At 38.4% G+C, this 18695-nt stretch overlaps 1 protein-coding gene across 22 annotated transcripts in view; it reads left to right on the top strand.

Annotated features, from left to right (window-relative positions):
• Window positions 1-18695, top strand: part of prom1a (prominin 1a) — an 89487-nt gene that overhangs the window by 35786 nt on the left and 35006 nt on the right. For all 22 annotated transcript variants that reach the window (XM_085178221.1, XM_085178231.1, XM_085178187.1 and 19 more), the window contains one exon: window positions 3850-4055. In XM_085178221.1, coding sequence (XP_085034347.1) covers window positions 3850-4055 — 206 coding nt within the window. The remainder of the gene's footprint in view (window positions 1-3849; window positions 4056-18695) is intronic.

The raw sequence follows: 18695 nt of genomic DNA, 5'->3' as shown, positions 1-18695 counted from the left end.
CTGTGTTAGTGGGTGCTATACGCCTACTTAAAAATCAATTTGACAAAATTCTTCAAATCTTACACTTTTACCTCTTCATTCAACCGTGCTACACTTATTCATTTTATCTCAGTTCCCCTCTATTAAACAAAGCTTTCTTAAAATAGGCTGCTCTTCTTAAACTTTGTGTCGATTTGAATAGGTGAGTGGGGCTTCATATGGCCTCACATGGCCATTTTAGATCTATCCACTCTAAGAAGCAGAGCAGAGAAGTAGGCTGAGCTTTTATTGGGCATTAAGTTAACTGTTAATGAATCAAGGAAACAGCTTCTTGCTTGAGGACGCTTCAGCATGCCTCATGGCTGCTGCTGGCATTAAATCTGTTTCATGTTAAAGAAATTCACATCTTCACTCTTCAGACATGCTGCCAACCCATCATCCAGTTTGTTCTTATTGGAAGGTCACCTTCTTCTTTTGGGCACTTGCCAAGACAAAGCTATAGTCCCAAAATAGTAAGAGCTGGAGGCCCTTTAAGAGTGGCGGTGGAAAAAAAACGGCACATTTTTGACCTTTTTTTTTTTTGCTGAAGATTCACCCAATAACAAGCAGAGCCCAGAAGGAGAATGACAATGCAAGCACTACAGTTTGCACAGTGTCCTCAACAACTGTGCTGACATTAGTGCCTTTAGATGATACACATATGTGCACACACCCACACAGACACACAGTCTTTCCTTTAGTTTTTGCCTCACAGCATTTTCAGAATCTCTGATTTCCCTTTTTCTCTTTGGACTCTGCAGTCCATATTTTTAAGGTCACAAAGAAAGTGATTAAGAGACTTTTTTGATGTCTTAGAAATGAATGTAGTCACACAGCTGGAGCCTTCACTCCTCCAAACATTAGCGACAGGATTGTGGGTTATTATCTTTACTCAAGTTTTCCATGTTTGCATAAAGATTTAAAAATGAACCAGAAGACTGTTCCTCTCAGTCTTATTCAGAATCTATTTCTACCCTACCTTTTAGCCAAAAGCCAATGAAGGAGTCCCTGAAGGAGGCAGGTCACTGACTTGTGAGGGCGATTAAGATTAGTACAAATCAGCTGGGAGAGCAGTTCCTCTATTCAAAGCAGTGATAGCAGTGCTGCTTTGATCCTTTCATAACGAGAAGCTATTGAACATCATTGTGACAAGTTACATATGGTGTGGGAATTACCAATCCCCTATTTAATTTTGACAATTTCCAGAGCCTATGCTGCGTGCAGTTTAGGTAGGGGCAGATTAAGTAGGAGCACTGTGGCACATGGCAAGAAGAGCAAGTGAGAAGCTGCCAACAGCAGCATTTTAACTCAGTATATGAGAAGGAATTTGCTAAAGAAGCTTGTCATATTGAATATTGAAAGTTAAGGATTATTTAGGCCGTCATTGACAAATGATGTGCAGATTTCATAGGTGATGCTGAAAGGGTTCTAATTCCAGTAAATACAGTAATAGAAAGCACCGTCTCCAGGCTTGCCCTTGTGCTGTGGAGGTGCACTGCTACAGCGAATGCAAAATCTCCTCCACTGTGTCACAACAGCGATCCTTTAACATGCATTTCATTTTAAAGTTGCAGGAACTGACTCGGGGAAAATACTGAGTGGTGAAGGAGAATGTGCCTTCTCACAGTTTTGACAGTCTGACCCTAGGGGATGAATTCACCACATATAGACCCATAAATATATTAAAAATATATTTAAAAAGTATCTGCATGCTCCTGCTTGCACTCTTGATATCAAATTCAAATTCAAATTTTATTTGTCACACACACACAACCATACACAGTATGACATGGGGGTGAAATGCTTGTAGCTGTACAATGCCTGACCATTAAATGACAGAAAAAGTTTTACAGTATTTACAATTTACAGGTTACTACAAAATTTACAAATTAACTTAGAAATTTACAGTAAAAAATGTGCAAATAGCAGAAAGAGATTATCAAGATTATAAATTATAGGAATTATAGGATTATAGGAAATGTGTGGTGGTGCGTGTGGTGATGTGATGTGTGGGAGAGTCCAGTCCTACACCTGGTTCAGGGTCCGAATAGCCTGGGGGAAGAAGCTCCTGCTCATTCTCTCTGTTTTGGCCTTAAGGGAGCGGAAGCGCTTCCCAGACCTCAACAGTGAGAAGAGTCCATTGTTTGGATGGGAGAGGTCCATCATAATCTTCCTAGCTTTGGACTTGCACCGCTTGGTGTAGATGGATAGCAGATATGATGATATGATGCTACCGATGAGAGTGCTTTGTTGTGCTTGGAGGCCACAGGCTTTGCCACAGAGCTCAAGTTTGACCTCTGTGGTATAAAATTTGTGCACCTGCAAGTGGTCAGAGCAGGACTTCCTGGGAGCAATTCAAATGTAGCAGGAGCACCACAAACAGAGCAACGCAGGGACAAATTTAAACCAGGTCCGTTTTTTGTTTTTTTAGGTGCAGAACTTAAAACTTCTTGTTGTGTTGTCTTATGCTAAGAAGTTAATGAAGTTAATATAAGATGAGTATTTTAGTCTGATAAAGATGGACACATTTGTTAGAATCTTCATGAAGTTTGTAAGGTTGTTTTATGAAACTGAAGAAGTGACTTGGATGAGTGACGAATCGTTTCTCCCACTGAAAACGCTACGTCCAGATGAACAGAATCAACCTTTTGGGATTTATTTATCTGACTGATTGAGCATGCATCGAGACATTACATTTGTCAGTTTTAGCTAGGCGGAGGAAATGGTTACATTTTCTGATTACCGGCTACAAATTTTCACAGTAAAATTTCAGTTTCAGCCACCTAAGTTTAATTATTCTTGTTTATTTGTTTTAGAACTTCACCTCACCATTACTTACTAAAATCCTCTCCTGAATCCTGAAAGTTAGAAGAATCATCCACTGCCAACAAATGATTTCGCCTGCTTCATGGTTTGACTCCCTAAACTTAAATAAATTATAATGGTCTTAGGCATATACCTTATTTTCAATGAATGCTGAGCTCCACTGAAACAGGTATAATGATCTCACTCTGGGGCCTGATTTTTCTTGAAAGAAGAAAGATTAGGAAGTCGTTCCTAAGAAGCCCTTTAGTGTGTTAACTGTGTTGCAATCCATTCCTATTGAAGCAGGTTTTTCATCAGAAATGCTGTCTTTTTGCTTCGTTATAGTGGGAAGAACTGTGCCACAGGGCTACTGTAGAGGGGAAGCTCCTTTGAGTATTTTCCCATCATACTTCATCTGTTACTATCCTGCCAGTGCATTTTGCTGTTGGGTTAAAATGTTTGCAAAAAACAATGTCCAACAATTGCTTTCTGCAGCAGTCTCAACACATTTTCCCCTTTCACTTTCAGTTTGCACTGTAGTGTGCAGGGACAAAAACCTTCATCCTACTCATTTTTTGTTTTAGTCTTGCCATTTGTTTTGTGTAAAAATGCAGTCAGGAAGTTGAATTATTGAATTAGCTTGCTGTATTTAACAAAGAGAGGATTCTCTTGCAGTGAGTAGTGTTATGCAATGTCTTTGTTCATCTGCAAATCCTGTTTGGACAACTAGAGAGAACTCGCAGCGGTGGGATTCTACCAGATATTTTTAGATTTGTTCATCATTTTATCCTTGTATTCCTTGTGTGCGTCCTTCCATCTTTTTGTGTTTTCTGCTATTAATTTATCCTTTTCTCCTCATTATCTCCCTCACTCCTAAACATTCACCCTCTCCTTCTTCTACCAAACCAATCCTCATCTCTTCATTTACTGACTCACCTCCCTTTGTTGTTATTATTCATAAATAATTTGTCCCTCTTTATGCATCTCATTTTCTTTTTCCCTTTCACTCCTCTCCCCCGACCCCAGGCCATCTACTACGAGATAGGCTTCCTAGTTTGTGCAGCAGTGGGCCTGCTCTTTACTATTCTGATGCCAATAGCCGGGCTCTTCTTCTGCATGTGCCGCTGCTGTGACAACTGTGGTGGTGAGATGCACCAACGCCAGAGGAAGAATGCAGACTGCCGGCGTGGCCTCCTGGGAACGCTGCTCTTCTCCACCTCACTGGTCATCACGTGAGTATGACACATGCACAAATGACACGCATAAGTGAAATATTCAGAAATCAGTTCGCAAGCAGACGTGCACATTCTGCATGCAGACATGCATGTATGCATACACTGGGGTTATAAACAAGAGGCATGTCTGTCTTTTACGGCGATACTCTCATGCACATGTGTACACATGTTAGTACCACACACACACACACACACTCATCAGTTTTCCTCCTCCCCCATGCTGTTTGCTATATATAGTTGAGTCCTACTGTAGATTGCATGTGGCAGCACCCTTCATTCTTTTATTCATTCTAAGCTCTGGTCACTATAACCTTCCGGGGATCCAGACTGAAAGCTTTCATTTACTCTTGTGGCAATGTCTCAGTGCACATCTAAAATACTACAAATCGAAGATAAAACCGCAATATGCTTTGGAATTTGACCGCAATCATTCTGGTAAACACTTCTGACCTTTTGACAATACACACAATTTCACCTAGACCTGTACTCCTTGGTATTCATTGTAATGAATATAATACCGTTAAACTTTTTTCACATTACTGCACAGTCGTCATTGTTTGTCTTTTATATGCACATTATAAGCATTTATAAGCAGTGGCTTTCTCGAATAGGACTGCGGTGAGTTTAAAAGCAGACTTAATTTTCAAGATTTCAGTTCAGAAAATATATTTTGTTTTCCTTTCCCCATTGTTCACTTGGGGAAAGGAGATGACCAGATCATTTTAAAAAACAAAAACAAAAATCTGTGGGCCTTTTTTGCCCACAGATTCTGCATATTCACACACAGAAACACATCTGTTTCTCTAAAGTCTGACCCTTTTTGCTGTGGTGTGATAGAAAAGTTTTATATAAGAAGTGTATAGAAAAGGTAGCTATAGGCTAAAGTCAAACTCTTGGTAAACATGAGTTCGTTTGCTGCTTTAAAAGTGTGCCAAGTTTGTCTTGATGCATTCTCAATCATCCAGGAGATGTGCCAAGTTTGATAATGTTAGATTGGATTTGTTAGCTCAACTTTAACGAATGCAAGTGGTAAAACTTTAAGATGTTATTTAATGAGTTCTTTCACTTTTCAAAGTTTAAAGTGTTAGTTTTTCATTTGGAATGAGCTGTTCTCTTTAGCGGCACTTTCCCTTTTTCCCCCATAACCAAACTGACCAATCGGCCTCAGATATACTGTCTAGCCGTTTCTTTGAGAGTCTCATTAGCTTCAACTGCAACGTGACGTGCAAATCTCTGGAAATGGAACTGCACATTACTGCAATGCTGATGGCAACTGTGATTGTTCTGCTTGTTATGCCACATAAGCATGCATGTCAGTTTAAACACATGCTTTTACAAATAGATGATAGGATGTGAGTGTATCTGGCTGCTTTATCGTGCTAATACTAATCTGGCAGCCAGTAATCTGCCAGCGTAGCTATCTGCTGTTGTTTCCCAGTTTTTCTTTTTCTTTTGTGTTGTTACTTACACCCGAAGTACATGCAGGACAGTAACCTCGTTGTAAGCTAGCATTTTCTATGTGTATTAAGAGCATAATTCTGACATGAAAATCATGTTAGATAAAGTGGGACATTCAATTAGGTCTATAAGTACTTCAATATACATAGTAGCCTGTTTTTCAGAGGCTAAAAAAAATAACTAGACAAGCTAGTATAACTTTAAATGTGGGGATTGTTTTTAATATTTGGATAAAAATCATTTTCAGTCAGTAACTGATGGACATCACCAATCACTACTGATTATAATGTAACCAGGCACATATTTGGCAAAAATATAGATTTCCATCCATCCATCCATCCATCCATCCATCCATCCATCCATCCATCCATCCATCCATTTTCTTCCGCTTATCTAATCCAGGAGAGCTGGAGCCTGTCCATAGGGCGAGAGGCAGGATACACACTGGACAGGTCAGCAATCTCTTCCTGGGTTAACACAGAGACGGACAACAATTCATGCTCTCATTCAGACATATGGCATGAGGGGGAATACAAAGTCTTTTCAGCTGCCTTCAGTTGAAAATGGATTAAATAAAGCTTTACATTCACCCTGTGCTTCTTCTTTATGAGCCCATCAGACTGTCCTGTAACTTGATGAGTCTCATCTGTCAGAAAATGGACCACAAGAAACCTAATCTTCCTTCCATTCTGGTTTACAGTCTCAGCAGCACAAGAAGCATAGCCACTGGGGATATAGCAACACTACAAAAGATGTGGGGAAACAACAGTTGAGCTAGACTGAAGGCATCCAGGAGTGTACTTAGTTTGATGTTCCTCGACTTTCAGTCTTCATTGGAACAAAGCCTAGTTATATGAAATTCCCCAGCAACATCCCAGCAGCACAGACAGAAGAGTCTGAGAGCATCCTCACAGCTCTTATTAAATCTCCCGAGCTACCAGGCAGAGATGCAGCAGAGGCTCTAATGAAGCAATTACAGGCTGGAGAGGGATGAGTCCCAAGCCCAGGCCAAGACTGCTTTTTACTGCTACTAAAAAGCTGACAGCCAGGCACAGAAAAGTAGCGGGGGTGACATTTATTTTCCAAGAAGTGTTAAAATTGGATTAAGAGAGGGGAAAGACTCCCAGGTAAGGGTGAGAACATCGAAATGACCACAAATGAGAGATAAACACAGCTAAGTGATGGCTACAGAACCTGGGCATCACCTTCTGTTGCACTGTGAGATAATATAGTGCAAGTAACTCTTTATTTTGCATTATGTCAACTCATATTTGATGCTAAGCATTCATTGTAGGGGAGTTTTCGCAGCACTTTCCAGTCATCCCTTCATACCTAAGTAGTATGGACAGAGATGTAATCTCTTACTACCTTGCTTTGCTGTCAGTTAACTCAGCAAGGTTTTAATCTCTTAATATACAAGATCTTATGAAAGATTGTGTCTTTATTTATAAAAACCGAGAGATGCAAAGTGGATTTCAGTGTCGGGATGGCTAGCAAGCTGCTGTTACTGGAGATACACCCAAGCACACAGATAACATTGTCACAATCCAGCCTGCCATATAGGCTTAAGGGCTTATCAACTCTGCCAGAAATGTCAAACAAGCCTGTGACTGTTGCCTGAAGACACTACACTTTCCTGAGTTTAGATAACATGCCCTTACTGAAAAGGTAAATCCCATACCCTTATCCTAATTACAGAGTGGAAAGCAGTCACAGTTGCCTCTAAATAATGGCCACGCCAAATGTGAAGGCAACCTGAATTAAGAAATAAAAACAGAATGGTAAAAAAGTCGGGAGAATTTGGTATCAGTCAGATTTTTTGCTATTGTACACCACCTGCCTAAACACAGAAGGGTGTCCTGTGGTGTCTCGCACTGGGACGTTGGCAGCTGATTATTTCGGTCCTGTAGGTTGTGCAGTGGGGCCTCTGTAGTCAGGTCAAGTCACTGTTATTTATGTAGCACATGTAAAAACAACAGGAGTTGCCCTGAGGTGCTTTCCAGCTGAGGCAAACATATTAACAGTTCAAGTCCCTAAAAATATAAATACAAAGCCCACATAAGCAGAAACATGAATACACTGAAAAGCAAAGCAAAAAATGTAATAATCATAATATTAAAAAAATCTATCAAAAATTAATAAAATAAAAACCTCGGAGTAAAATTATACAAAAGAATACATTTAAAAGAAACAACAGTCATCTAAGGGAGCAGTAAGAAAACATTAACAGTTGGCTGACAAAAGCCAGGCGGCTCAAATTGTACCTGGCTAGATCACTATGGCAACCTGTAGACATGCAAAGCTAGTTATGGTTTTGGGTTTAAAACCAGCTACAAGTGCTATATTTTAACTTGTAATTGTGATTGATGTGCAATATATACATACACCAGGGTCTCCATGAGGTGTTCCACAAGATGCCAAAAACATTAATGGGAATCGGAATAATTTTGGCATTTTGCAGTTGCTGGAGATTTGTTCCCTGCCAATCCATGAACTGAATGTGCTGTTTCACCGCTTCTCAGAAGTGCTCTATTAGAGAGAGACCTGGTGTCTGTGGAGGCCGTTTGGAGGGCAGCGATGGTTGTATGGGGAAAATCCCAGTAGATCAGCAGCTTGTGAAAAAAACAGACCTGGCCATCTGGCGCCAACAAACATGCCACATTCAGAGTCACGCAAATAATCTTTCTTCCCATTCCCATACTCAGTTCAATCTTCAGTATGAACCTCACCATGTGTACATCTAAATGTTTTGGCTTACTTTCCTATGATTACCTGATGGGGGTTAACAAGCAGTTTACCAGTTTTACCCGGTGAAGTGTGTGGTGAAGACTTCCTCCTGAATGAGTGAATTGTGTATATATGTAGCCAAGGTTTCTGGCGTATGTGCGACAGACTCTGAGCATTCCTGGATCCACTGTGGCAAATAAAGGAGGCAAAAAAAGCAAAACAAACTGGTGAACCAGGTAGAAATGGGAAGAAAAAAATCTGTAACAAGAAAGCTGATGAGAAAATTTCACTCTTATATCATCCTTCTACTGTGAAGGTGGTAGGGTCAAATCCCAGAGGAGCTGCCAATGAGCTACAGTTGTAGCTCATTGTAAACGTGAATGAGTAATGTTCACTGGGTTAGAGTAGCGCTGTAGGGCTATGGGGTTTGATTCACACGGATGCCAGTCATGCTGAAAATGCATGCACTTCTATTCCGGCTACAAATGTACTGCCCAAGTAAAAGCAGGCAGGATTGTTGTCATTGTGTGCTAAACTCTGCCAAACACAAAGCAGATGTTCATCACTGACTTTTAATGTTGTATCTTACAGGCAGAGACACTGGATTGGCTTTGTGGGAACAAACATGATGAGAATGATTAATTATATTTATGGACATACTCATAATTTAATCAGAAACAGCAATTTGCCTATTAGTGGAGCTGAACTATTAACACGTTCACCAGGTTAATTTAGGTGAAGGAATATTGAAATCTAATTAAGCATAAAATGATGTATTAAACAGGCCTTGAGGAATTGATAATTACTGTGACGTGTAAGCACATTAAACTGATTTCTCATAGGGCTTTAAATTTGGGTACATAGCAGGAAAAGACACAAGCAAACAAAAGAAACATGGAAAACTCACAGTGAGTATGTTAGAATCCAACTCAGTTTACAGTGAGATTAAACCTTTAGAAATAATGAATATGCATTAATACCTTTCACACTTTTCTTTCTTTTTTTAAATGTAGTCACCCCATCAGCTTGTGAATATATATACACAACTGCTTGGGGCTCAGGGCAGTCTGGGGTGAACCAAGGGCTGACAAATTTCACCTTTCCTCTTTTAAACAATAGAGGTGGGAATCACCATACATCCCACAATACGATATTATCACAATACTTAACGCATGATACGATATTATTGCAATTTTTCAAAATATTTTGTGATATTCAGATTCTGTACATAAAGGTAAACTTTATCAATATTCATTTTATCTAATAACAAAGTCTCACACTCAGTCTTTCTCTCATTTCAGTCAGTTTTATTGTTGACAAACTGAACGGTTTGTATTACAGTCTAGTCCAACTTAACTGAATGCAACCATCTGGTACAATTATAGCTATTCTGAACTATGCAGTTTGTGAAAACTATGCAGCCCATTCACCAACTGAAGAATTTGAAAGTAAATTAAAACAAAATATAATTTTACATTAAATAAAAAAGTTTTAAACTTAATTAAAATAAAACATGTCTTAAAATAAAATAAGTAAACTGTCATGTTTATTGCTGCCATAAAAAAAGTTAAACACATTTGGACAGTGAAGGAATGTCAGGATTCTTGCTCAGAAAAAGGATCAAAGAGGATCAAAAAGGATCTCTGAAGTCAGAGCATGTTCCAGTCCACAAAAACTTTTTTGTAACAAAATATCGATTTCTGCTGTCCCTGTATCGATACATTATTAGCAAACAAAATATCACGATACTACACAGTATCGATTTTTCCCCCCACCCCTATTAAACAACCTGCGGTCAAGGTGCAATGTCATCTTAGTGGAAGGATGCCTTAATGGAGACTTACTTGGGGAAGGAAGGGACATCAGTTGTTATAATAATAGTAGTATAGTAATATCAGGGTGTGCTACAGAGTTTGAATTAGCATCACAGTGAGATTATATTACATAATTCCTTTGTGTGTGTAGTGTTTTTGATTAATATGTTTTTTAATATGATTAGATCATTATCATTTGGGGATATCTGGGCTCTTTGAGTTTGCTTCTTTATGGTTAGTGTTTATTTTATAATATCTCTAACCTAAAATAAAGAGAGATTTTATCATGTGAGTAGCAAATTGGTAACATAAATGTTTAACTCCTGTTTATATGAAAAGGGCTAATTGTCAATGTTTGTGTCCTCATGCTTCTTTTGTGAATGTGATTGCCACTGCTGGGGTAATTTTGCAACACATTAGCCATTCAGCACTGTGCCATTAATATATTGTAGCTCACATCTGTACTGTATGCTAAACAGCATGTTTTGTTATATCTGCCAGCTATTGTATATTCCCACTCTGTTTTATTAAAAGAACAGCAGGAGTTATTTCAGTTTCTACTAATCAGCTCTGATTCTGCACAACACCCACATGGATTTATAATAAGAAAATGATAGACATAAGATCTTTGCTTCTGTTCTGGCCAAGTGGAAGACCCTTGCCCCATGCTGGTATCCAGTATGGGCTTCAGCAGTCTATTTTAGTTGCTGGGTGTCCAATACTATTAACTCAAAAAGTCCTAATATTATGGACTTAGTAATCCATGCTAATTATATGGGGTCTTATTAATGATAATACAGGCGACAGTGAACTGAGCATTCAGCAAGCTGAACTTTAAATCTCAGGCACCCAGATTAGATTTCAAGGGTTTGTCTGTAAATGAGCTATCTGATGTCTGGGATATCTATAAATGGGCATCCCAAGTGATGTACAGTATATCTTGTACTGATTCAGTTTTGGTTGGTAATCTTTTTGTGCATCATTTTACGCTTATGAGGGAAGAAAAGGTCAGCGAATGACCTTGCAAAACCATGTTAGATGTGCTGAGTAAAATACGCGTATATCATGGGAAATCACTGCTTGAATGAAAAACAACCACTGTGAAATTCAGTATGCAAATTAATTCAAGTTTGATTTTTTTTTTAACCAGGCTAAGACTTTCTGCCTTTATGTTGGACCAAACTTAAATTTCTGAGCACATGCTCGTCCACAGACAGCTATGCTACTGGACAAGCTTGTGCAGATTCCCCTACCTTCTCCAAGATATGTTGTTATTTTCTCACTGTTTGCAGCTTTGCCTGTTAAGTGGTATAGATAGATTAGTGGTGTCGCAGAATGATAATACACGCCGCAATCATAAACAAAAAAAGCAAAGCTCATAAAAGTTCCAGTGTGTCAGTTTTCTGGCCAAAGTAGGAGTGAAGGAATGCAAAGACTGGTCTCTGTGTTCGGCTTAGCTCTGTTCTAGTGTGTGTGTGTGTGTTTTCTTTTATAACCAAGGCTAAACACAAAAAGTAGTTGCTATTATTTTAATGGGTCAGTTTAGTTTAGTTTAAAACAAAGTGAACACAAGTTCCACTTCTGTTTATGTGGTGTGAGTTATAGCACTGGATCCTGCTGAATTATTAATAAAGTGACCCAATTAATTCTTAAGTTGTTGGAGCACAACACACAGAAGGGACATCACCAGGAGCTCAGCAGCCACAGTCAAAATAATTACTTCTGCAATACTACATACATTAATCTAGAAATGCAACTCATAAGATTAACTTTTTGACTTCGGAGCTTTTAAACCCTTAAAACCCTTGACATTCCTAGCAAAAGACTTCGACCGTAGTATTATCTCCTCTCACATAATGAGGGGAAAGTGTGTGAAATAAAAGTACGAACTTGTCAGTATACCAGCATGTTCCTTTATTTATTTGTAAAATATAATTCCTCCCACTAAAATTCTCACAGCTCATTAAAATGGAATGGAAATGTATTGCGTATGCTTCCTTTAGCACATTTTATTTAACAATGTGTAACTTGATCGGAGTACTGAAAGTACTGAATTGGAGCTTAAAGCTGATCTTTTTTTAAAGTTTTATTTATAAAAAAAAAGTGAATGAAAGTTTAAATGAGAGATTAACTGCAGACATGATTGGATCAGTAAGAAAATTCTTGTGCATTTTCAAGGCCTGCGGAAACTGTTTATTACAGTGTTGTTACAGAGTGATCCATCTTTTAATACATATACAATCTTTGACAGTGTTGTGCACAATGACTACTTTGTTTATATCCATATCTCCACCAGCTGAAAGACAAAACTGAAGATGGCAGTCTAATTTCAACGTTTTAATCAGAAATCATAATATATAATGTAATATAATATAATATAATATAATATAATATAATATAATATAATATAATGCACAAATGTAGAAGACTGACCATTGGCAATCACAGCTCATTTTGCGTAAGTTAATTTGTTTCGACGCATGTAACCTCTTTTGCAGAACGCTTCTTTTCTCCTTCTTCTTGACTCTAATTTTACAGTACAAGTAAATAGACTGATGTAACTACCCAAAAACCTTTGGACATTGGCTCTATCACTGACACTATAACTAAGTCCTTATCGAGGACCGTGGCCTTTAAAGGCATCAGAGGCCACCGTCAGGCGAAGACCATTGCCATTGTTAGCGCTGGAGAGAAACCTGACCCACAAGCTAAACAAAAGCTGGGCTCCTCACTGCCTCCAACAGCTGGCATATGGAAGGGGACCTTGGCAAGCAGCTGAATTTTGCAGCCCAAATAACACCATCATGGCTGCAGCCAGATATGATCATCGTATTCAAATCCACCAACTAATTGATCATGTTGAATTTAAAATTGCAATGAGAAGAGAACAGGATTTGCAGGGCAATCATTTAGCAATGGAGCATCTGAAGTCACAGAGAAAGCTACTGGGTGGCTTTGCATCCAGAGTATGGATCCATGAACAGTTCCTGCTGGACCTGAAATACCCGATGACCATCACTGATTGAATCGGTGAGATGTGACTTTCATCCCAAAAACTGGAGAATTCTAATGTTTAATTGAATTGAATTCAGTTTTTTATATATAGTTACCTCAATGTGGTTTATATTGAGAGGTAAATGCTTACTGCAATAATGAGAAATCGCAAAAAAAAAAAAAAAATCAATAATATAAAACTAAATAGCTCAATAAAGTAACGTTGCTTCATAAAATGAGGCAAAATAGCTCTATAGAATAGCAAACAAAATAAAAATTGATCAATATACATACTAAAAAAAACCACAACAAATTAAAATAAATTTGTCTGGGTTTTTTCTTTGAGAGGTTTGGTAAACACAGATGTGATGTGTTCTGTACAAAATAATTGCGCGTGGTTGCGAAGAGTTCTTGTATAAGGTCCTTTTGATCAAACAGAAAAACCAATATCCATCCATCCGTCTACCTGCAAAAGTATTTTCATTGAATTTATTATAAATCACTCACTTCCTGCTAACAGATCAAACATATTCTTGCATCCTGTCACATAAAAAAAACAAGCACACAATTAGCCACGTATAAACACAAGTAGCCAAATACACGTTTACCTCAATCCTGCGCCTTCAGTAACCCACACATTGCTCGGTTAACAGCCTCCCTGGGGAGAAATCACATGCAGGACTATTTTTAGGGGCTCATTAATAGTGTGATGAGCATCAACTCTTTCATAAAAGAAGCTACAACTATGAAGATGTCACTTGTTCACTAAATGTCAGGCTACTGGGAGGTAATTTATTTTCAGTGCAGAGCGGCATTAGGGTGCTGTTACACTAGCAAAATATAAAATTAAATTTTACTTAAAAGCCTCTAGGGGATTTGGGGTAGTAGCAGCAAAAGTAACAGGATTCTAGTGTGAAAGGAGATCCGAAAAACACATTTTGATGTTAAAAATAAAATTAAAAGTAAAGTAAAGCAAAGTAATTATTTCAGTATGATTGACTGAGATTATATGCACAGAATGAAGAAACTAACCCATCCTGATGCTCCGTTCTTTTCCAGCAATAGCCAGGATTATTATTGTATATATTGGAGAGTATAGTTACAGTATAATGTATATAGCATTATACATTAGGCAGTAGTAGTAGTAGGAGTTGTTGCTGTCGTTTTGTTGTTGATGATAATGATGAAAAAATGCCATACAGTTGGTTTTTGCTAGGTTTCCAGTCCTTTTTCTTGTACTCCATTCTATATTTAGTATTGAGTCGAACAAAATTCGAAAATCTAAAATGATAATAAAATAAAGTAGATATCCTGAGAATTTAAAACCATCAACAAGAACAAAAATGTACCTGAAGTGTGAACTTAAGTGCAATCTGTGGGCATGTCATAATCTACAGCAGGTGTGTCCAACTCCAGCCCTTGAGAGCTGAATGAAATGAAGGCCGCATTCAATTCAATTGTGGCCTCTGAAGGATGCGGCCTATGAATTGGGACATACCTAGGCTGTATCCCAATTCAGGGTCTGCAGCCTTAAAGTACGCAGCCTCAACGATCCTCAAGGGCCGCGTACTTAAAGACCGCTAAGACCGGAAGTGCGAGGCTTGTGAAATGGGACGGTCCGTTGTGCTGCCCAGGTTGCCTAGCAACCATGATACTAACAGCTGGAAACGTTTCATACAGCTTTGTTTGACAGAAATGAAGGAGAAAATCTTTTGTTCATTTGTTTGTTTGTTTCTACATGAGCTTTGATCATTCTCTGTAAGATTAAGCTCAGCTATTGAACGGCGTATATTTTAAAGTAAAGGCTTTAAAACCAAGTTAGTACAAACGTCACTAATGTCACATAACTTTGCCGACATGTGGCCAACAGTAATGTTTTAATGTTCTTCATTATAAAAACATTTGCACATAAATAAGTGACATAATATTCAGTACTTACTTAAAGTTTACACTTCGGGCGCCCCTCATCCGCCGTTTTTTTCGGCAAAATTATCTACACCCACCGCCGCGCTATGCATTCTGGGATATGTTGGGCCACGAAGTCTACACCGCCACGTCCTTAAAATTCAGGGAAATGAAGGACGCATTTGAGCGCCACATTTCGAGCAGCCTTTGAATTGGGACAGCCTTAGTCGCGTCGCGGTGACGTAATCGGCCTTAAAATGCGGCCTTTAAGGCTGCAGACCCTGAATTGGGATACAGCCCTACTGTCCTGCAGCTTTTAGACGCATCCTTGTTCCTGCACACCTGAGTCAAATGAATGGCTTGTTATCAGGCCTTTGGCAAACTTGATGGCATGCTGAAGAGGTAATCCAACCATTTGATTCAGCTGTAGGGAGTAGGGATGCATCTAAAAGCTGCAGGACAGTAGCTCTCGGACTGGAGTTGGACACCCCTCTGATCTACAGACTAGAAAGAGAACAAAAGCTTGCAGGTAATCGGTGAGATCTGCATAGGATTTCTACTCTTTACTAACATGCATTATGTGCATTATCCAACTGTCTCCATTGATTTTTTATTTTTATTTTTGCATCTTAAAATCACACATAGCTCATGGAAATGTGGGTTACCTAATGTGTTGGGGGAAATGTGCATAAGTGAACAGCGTGAAACATCTCACTTTAATACAATGCAGTGTGTAACAGTCACTCATCAAAAAAGAAGCAAATAAATGAATAAAAAAGTAAATAATTGTTTTGGACATCATTGAACTCCACCCATTAAAAAATCACTGTGTTATCAAAAACCTTTTGACCATTTACCTCTGGCTATTTTTTGTATATACAGCTTTTCAGTCTGTGCAATTTCTCAGGCTGCAACTGAGAATTATGTGCCTGATTCATAAATACGTATTTGCGCTCTTCTTTTACGTTGATTGGCCCTTAAGCCTTATCCTTATTTTCTCTTGAATTGTCTCTGTTTAAAGTTTTTTTTTTTTTATTAATAAACTAAAAAAAGTTATCATCTCCTGTTCACAGCACACAGACACCAAACAATGGCAGCTTTATACATGCCACAGCCAAGCTAATTAACTGGAGAGGTTGTTCTCAGAATTTGCAGTGCATCCCATAATTTATCACATCCCCTGGAGAGACCTCATTCATACTAATCATTCTAATTTTCCCTCATTTTGCATTTATAGCTGAAATCCGCTTTATTTTTTACGAATTGCATTTTTTCCTCTCACCCTGGGATGCTAATGGTCGTGGATTCTTGTAGTGTACACCTTACAAATCAACACACGATTTAGAAGAATTCAATATTGTGAAGCTAACTGACTTTCCTAGCTAGGCCGGGCTTTCTTTCAAATTTATAGGAGTCATTTATGTCACAGTAGTGATGATATGGCACATTGTTTCACAGGAGAGAAAAGATAGGAGAAGGCAAAGCTGCAGGGATCTGTGATGGCTTTACGAGTAGGAGGTATAACCCAGAAATATCAGCATTTCTGGGAGATGGATCTGTCTTTCATGTCTTTGTGTCACTTTGTGGTCATCAGGGTGTACCCCAGCAAAATGAAGGCTGGCAACTTTATACTAACCAGGCTCACTAGTAATGAGCCACTGTGGTTATAAAAGAACAAATAGTATTTTGGGGGCTATATTGGGAGTGTTACTCAGATATAATTCAATTCAATTCAATTCAATTTTATTTTGATATCACCAAACCACAACAACAGTCACCTCCAGGGTATCTATATTGTAAGATAAAGATCCTACAATAATATATTGAAAACCCCAATAATCAGACGACCCCTGTTAATAGTAACTAATGATTAAATGTAAAGTGATTCATAATAGAAAGTGAAGAAAGGTGAGTGGTGAAGAAACAGTGCAAATAGAATAAACTGCTTTTTAGCAGTGTGATGGACCGAGCAGTGAAGGAAACTTAGGCACAGGTTAAAGTCCAAAAAAATGTTTTTTTTGGGTTAAATAAAAAATCATTTTTTTGGACTTTAATTATAATAATTGGTTAACTCATGCAAAAAGAATCAAAATCTTGGGCCCATAAAAGAGGTCAAAACAACAGAACTGTACTCAAAGTTGACAACACTACTAATAACTCAAACAAACTGACCTAACTTAACGAGACAAAGGGGAAACTTAAATAGTGGCTGATCAGCCCACAAAAACAGGAGAAGGGGTAAAACACACAAAACCTAACTAAACCTAACATAATGAACTCCAATTCCCCCCCATGGTCCCGAGTTATGGCATGAACCAATTTGTAGTCTTCCTTTAAAGCTCGCTCCGCCCCTTTTCCACCTCTTGGCTCCTTAATCAAGGGACTGGAACAGCTGCAACTAAGGTAACTCAGAAAACAAAAGATTAATCATACATAACAGTGTAAGCTAAAATGTGCGCAGTTATTTTAGAATGCAGTGTTATGTGGATATGTGAATGAATTCTAAACCAAAACCAGTTATTTATTGTCCTGTAAATTAATTCCTATATTTAAAGAAAGACAAATGTGAATGCAATGTTACTTATAAGCCTCTACACTAACATGGTGGGTATTACCACTGTGTGGCTGTAAGTGCAGCCATCACAAGCAGTTTTTTTGTAGTTTCGTTTAGTGTAGAAACAAGGGTTCTGATGATAGCAGCTTAACAATATTAACAATGTCAAATTATTAGAAGCTTGGGAGGGAAGAACAAGAAAAAGGTCATCAATGTAATGAGCAGAACATTAACCATTTGATTTTTGAAACATACAACAACTCGCAGGATAATACAGCATATGTACAAACGGCCATTTACTTGCAGTGTACAAACTCATCCCATCCCTTAAAACTGGAGCTCATCCCAGTGGTTAAACGCCACCTGGATAGGAAAAGAGTCATCCCGTGGCTAACACACAGAGAAAAACAAACATTCACACTCACATGCACGCCTCCAGCCAAGTTAGACTGACCAGTTAACCCAGCAGGCATATCATTGGAGTGTGAGAGGAAGCCAGAATCCACAGATGGAAGGAGGAAACACAAACTTCACGCTGAAGTTTGTGGCCGCAGATTCAAACCAAGACCTGTGTGCTTTGTTAAACACCAAGCCACTGATGGTTACATTAGAACAGTAGCATGAAAGCAATGATATCCACACAATTACCTGCACCTGTATTTGATACTGGCCAAAATATGATAGTAGGTACAAATAGTAAAATGTATTCAAGCTTACACACTAGAGTTGTAATTTTGTTTGTCAATACTTTAAATGTCTTTGCCAATTCTTACAAACTGCACTGCAGTTCATCTGAAAGGGGATTAAATATGATTTTGTGTGAAAACACTGAATGACTTTGAATTCTTCTCACACTCAGTGGACGCTAAACCTCAAACTAACATTATTTTACTATGGATGAACTCACTAAATAACTGAGGATGGCACGATACAAGCAAATCAGTGCGATTCAGCTGACCTCTAAGTTCAGAGAAAACCAGGACCTCTGAAAAGGTGTAAAAGGTTTAAACTTCATCTTCTTCTCCAAAGTTTATTAATTATATGCAAATAATAGTTAATTGCGCTTAGGTTTGACTGGTTAATGCTTCATAAAGTGCATTCATGTGTTATGACGTTAGCATTTGCTGATTAAATAATCTGCTCTCTGAATTTCCTCATTTTTTCATTGGCTATCACAAGTTTTTT

Source organism: Neolamprologus multifasciatus, chromosome 2 (assembly GCF_963576455.1).
Source record: "Neolamprologus multifasciatus chromosome 2, fNeoMul1.2, whole genome shotgun sequence".
Lineage (NCBI taxonomy): Eukaryota > Metazoa > Chordata > Actinopteri > Cichliformes > Cichlidae > Neolamprologus > Neolamprologus multifasciatus.
The sequence above is the reverse complement of the archived record's forward strand: the minus strand, read 5'-3'. Positions and strand labels throughout refer to the sequence as shown.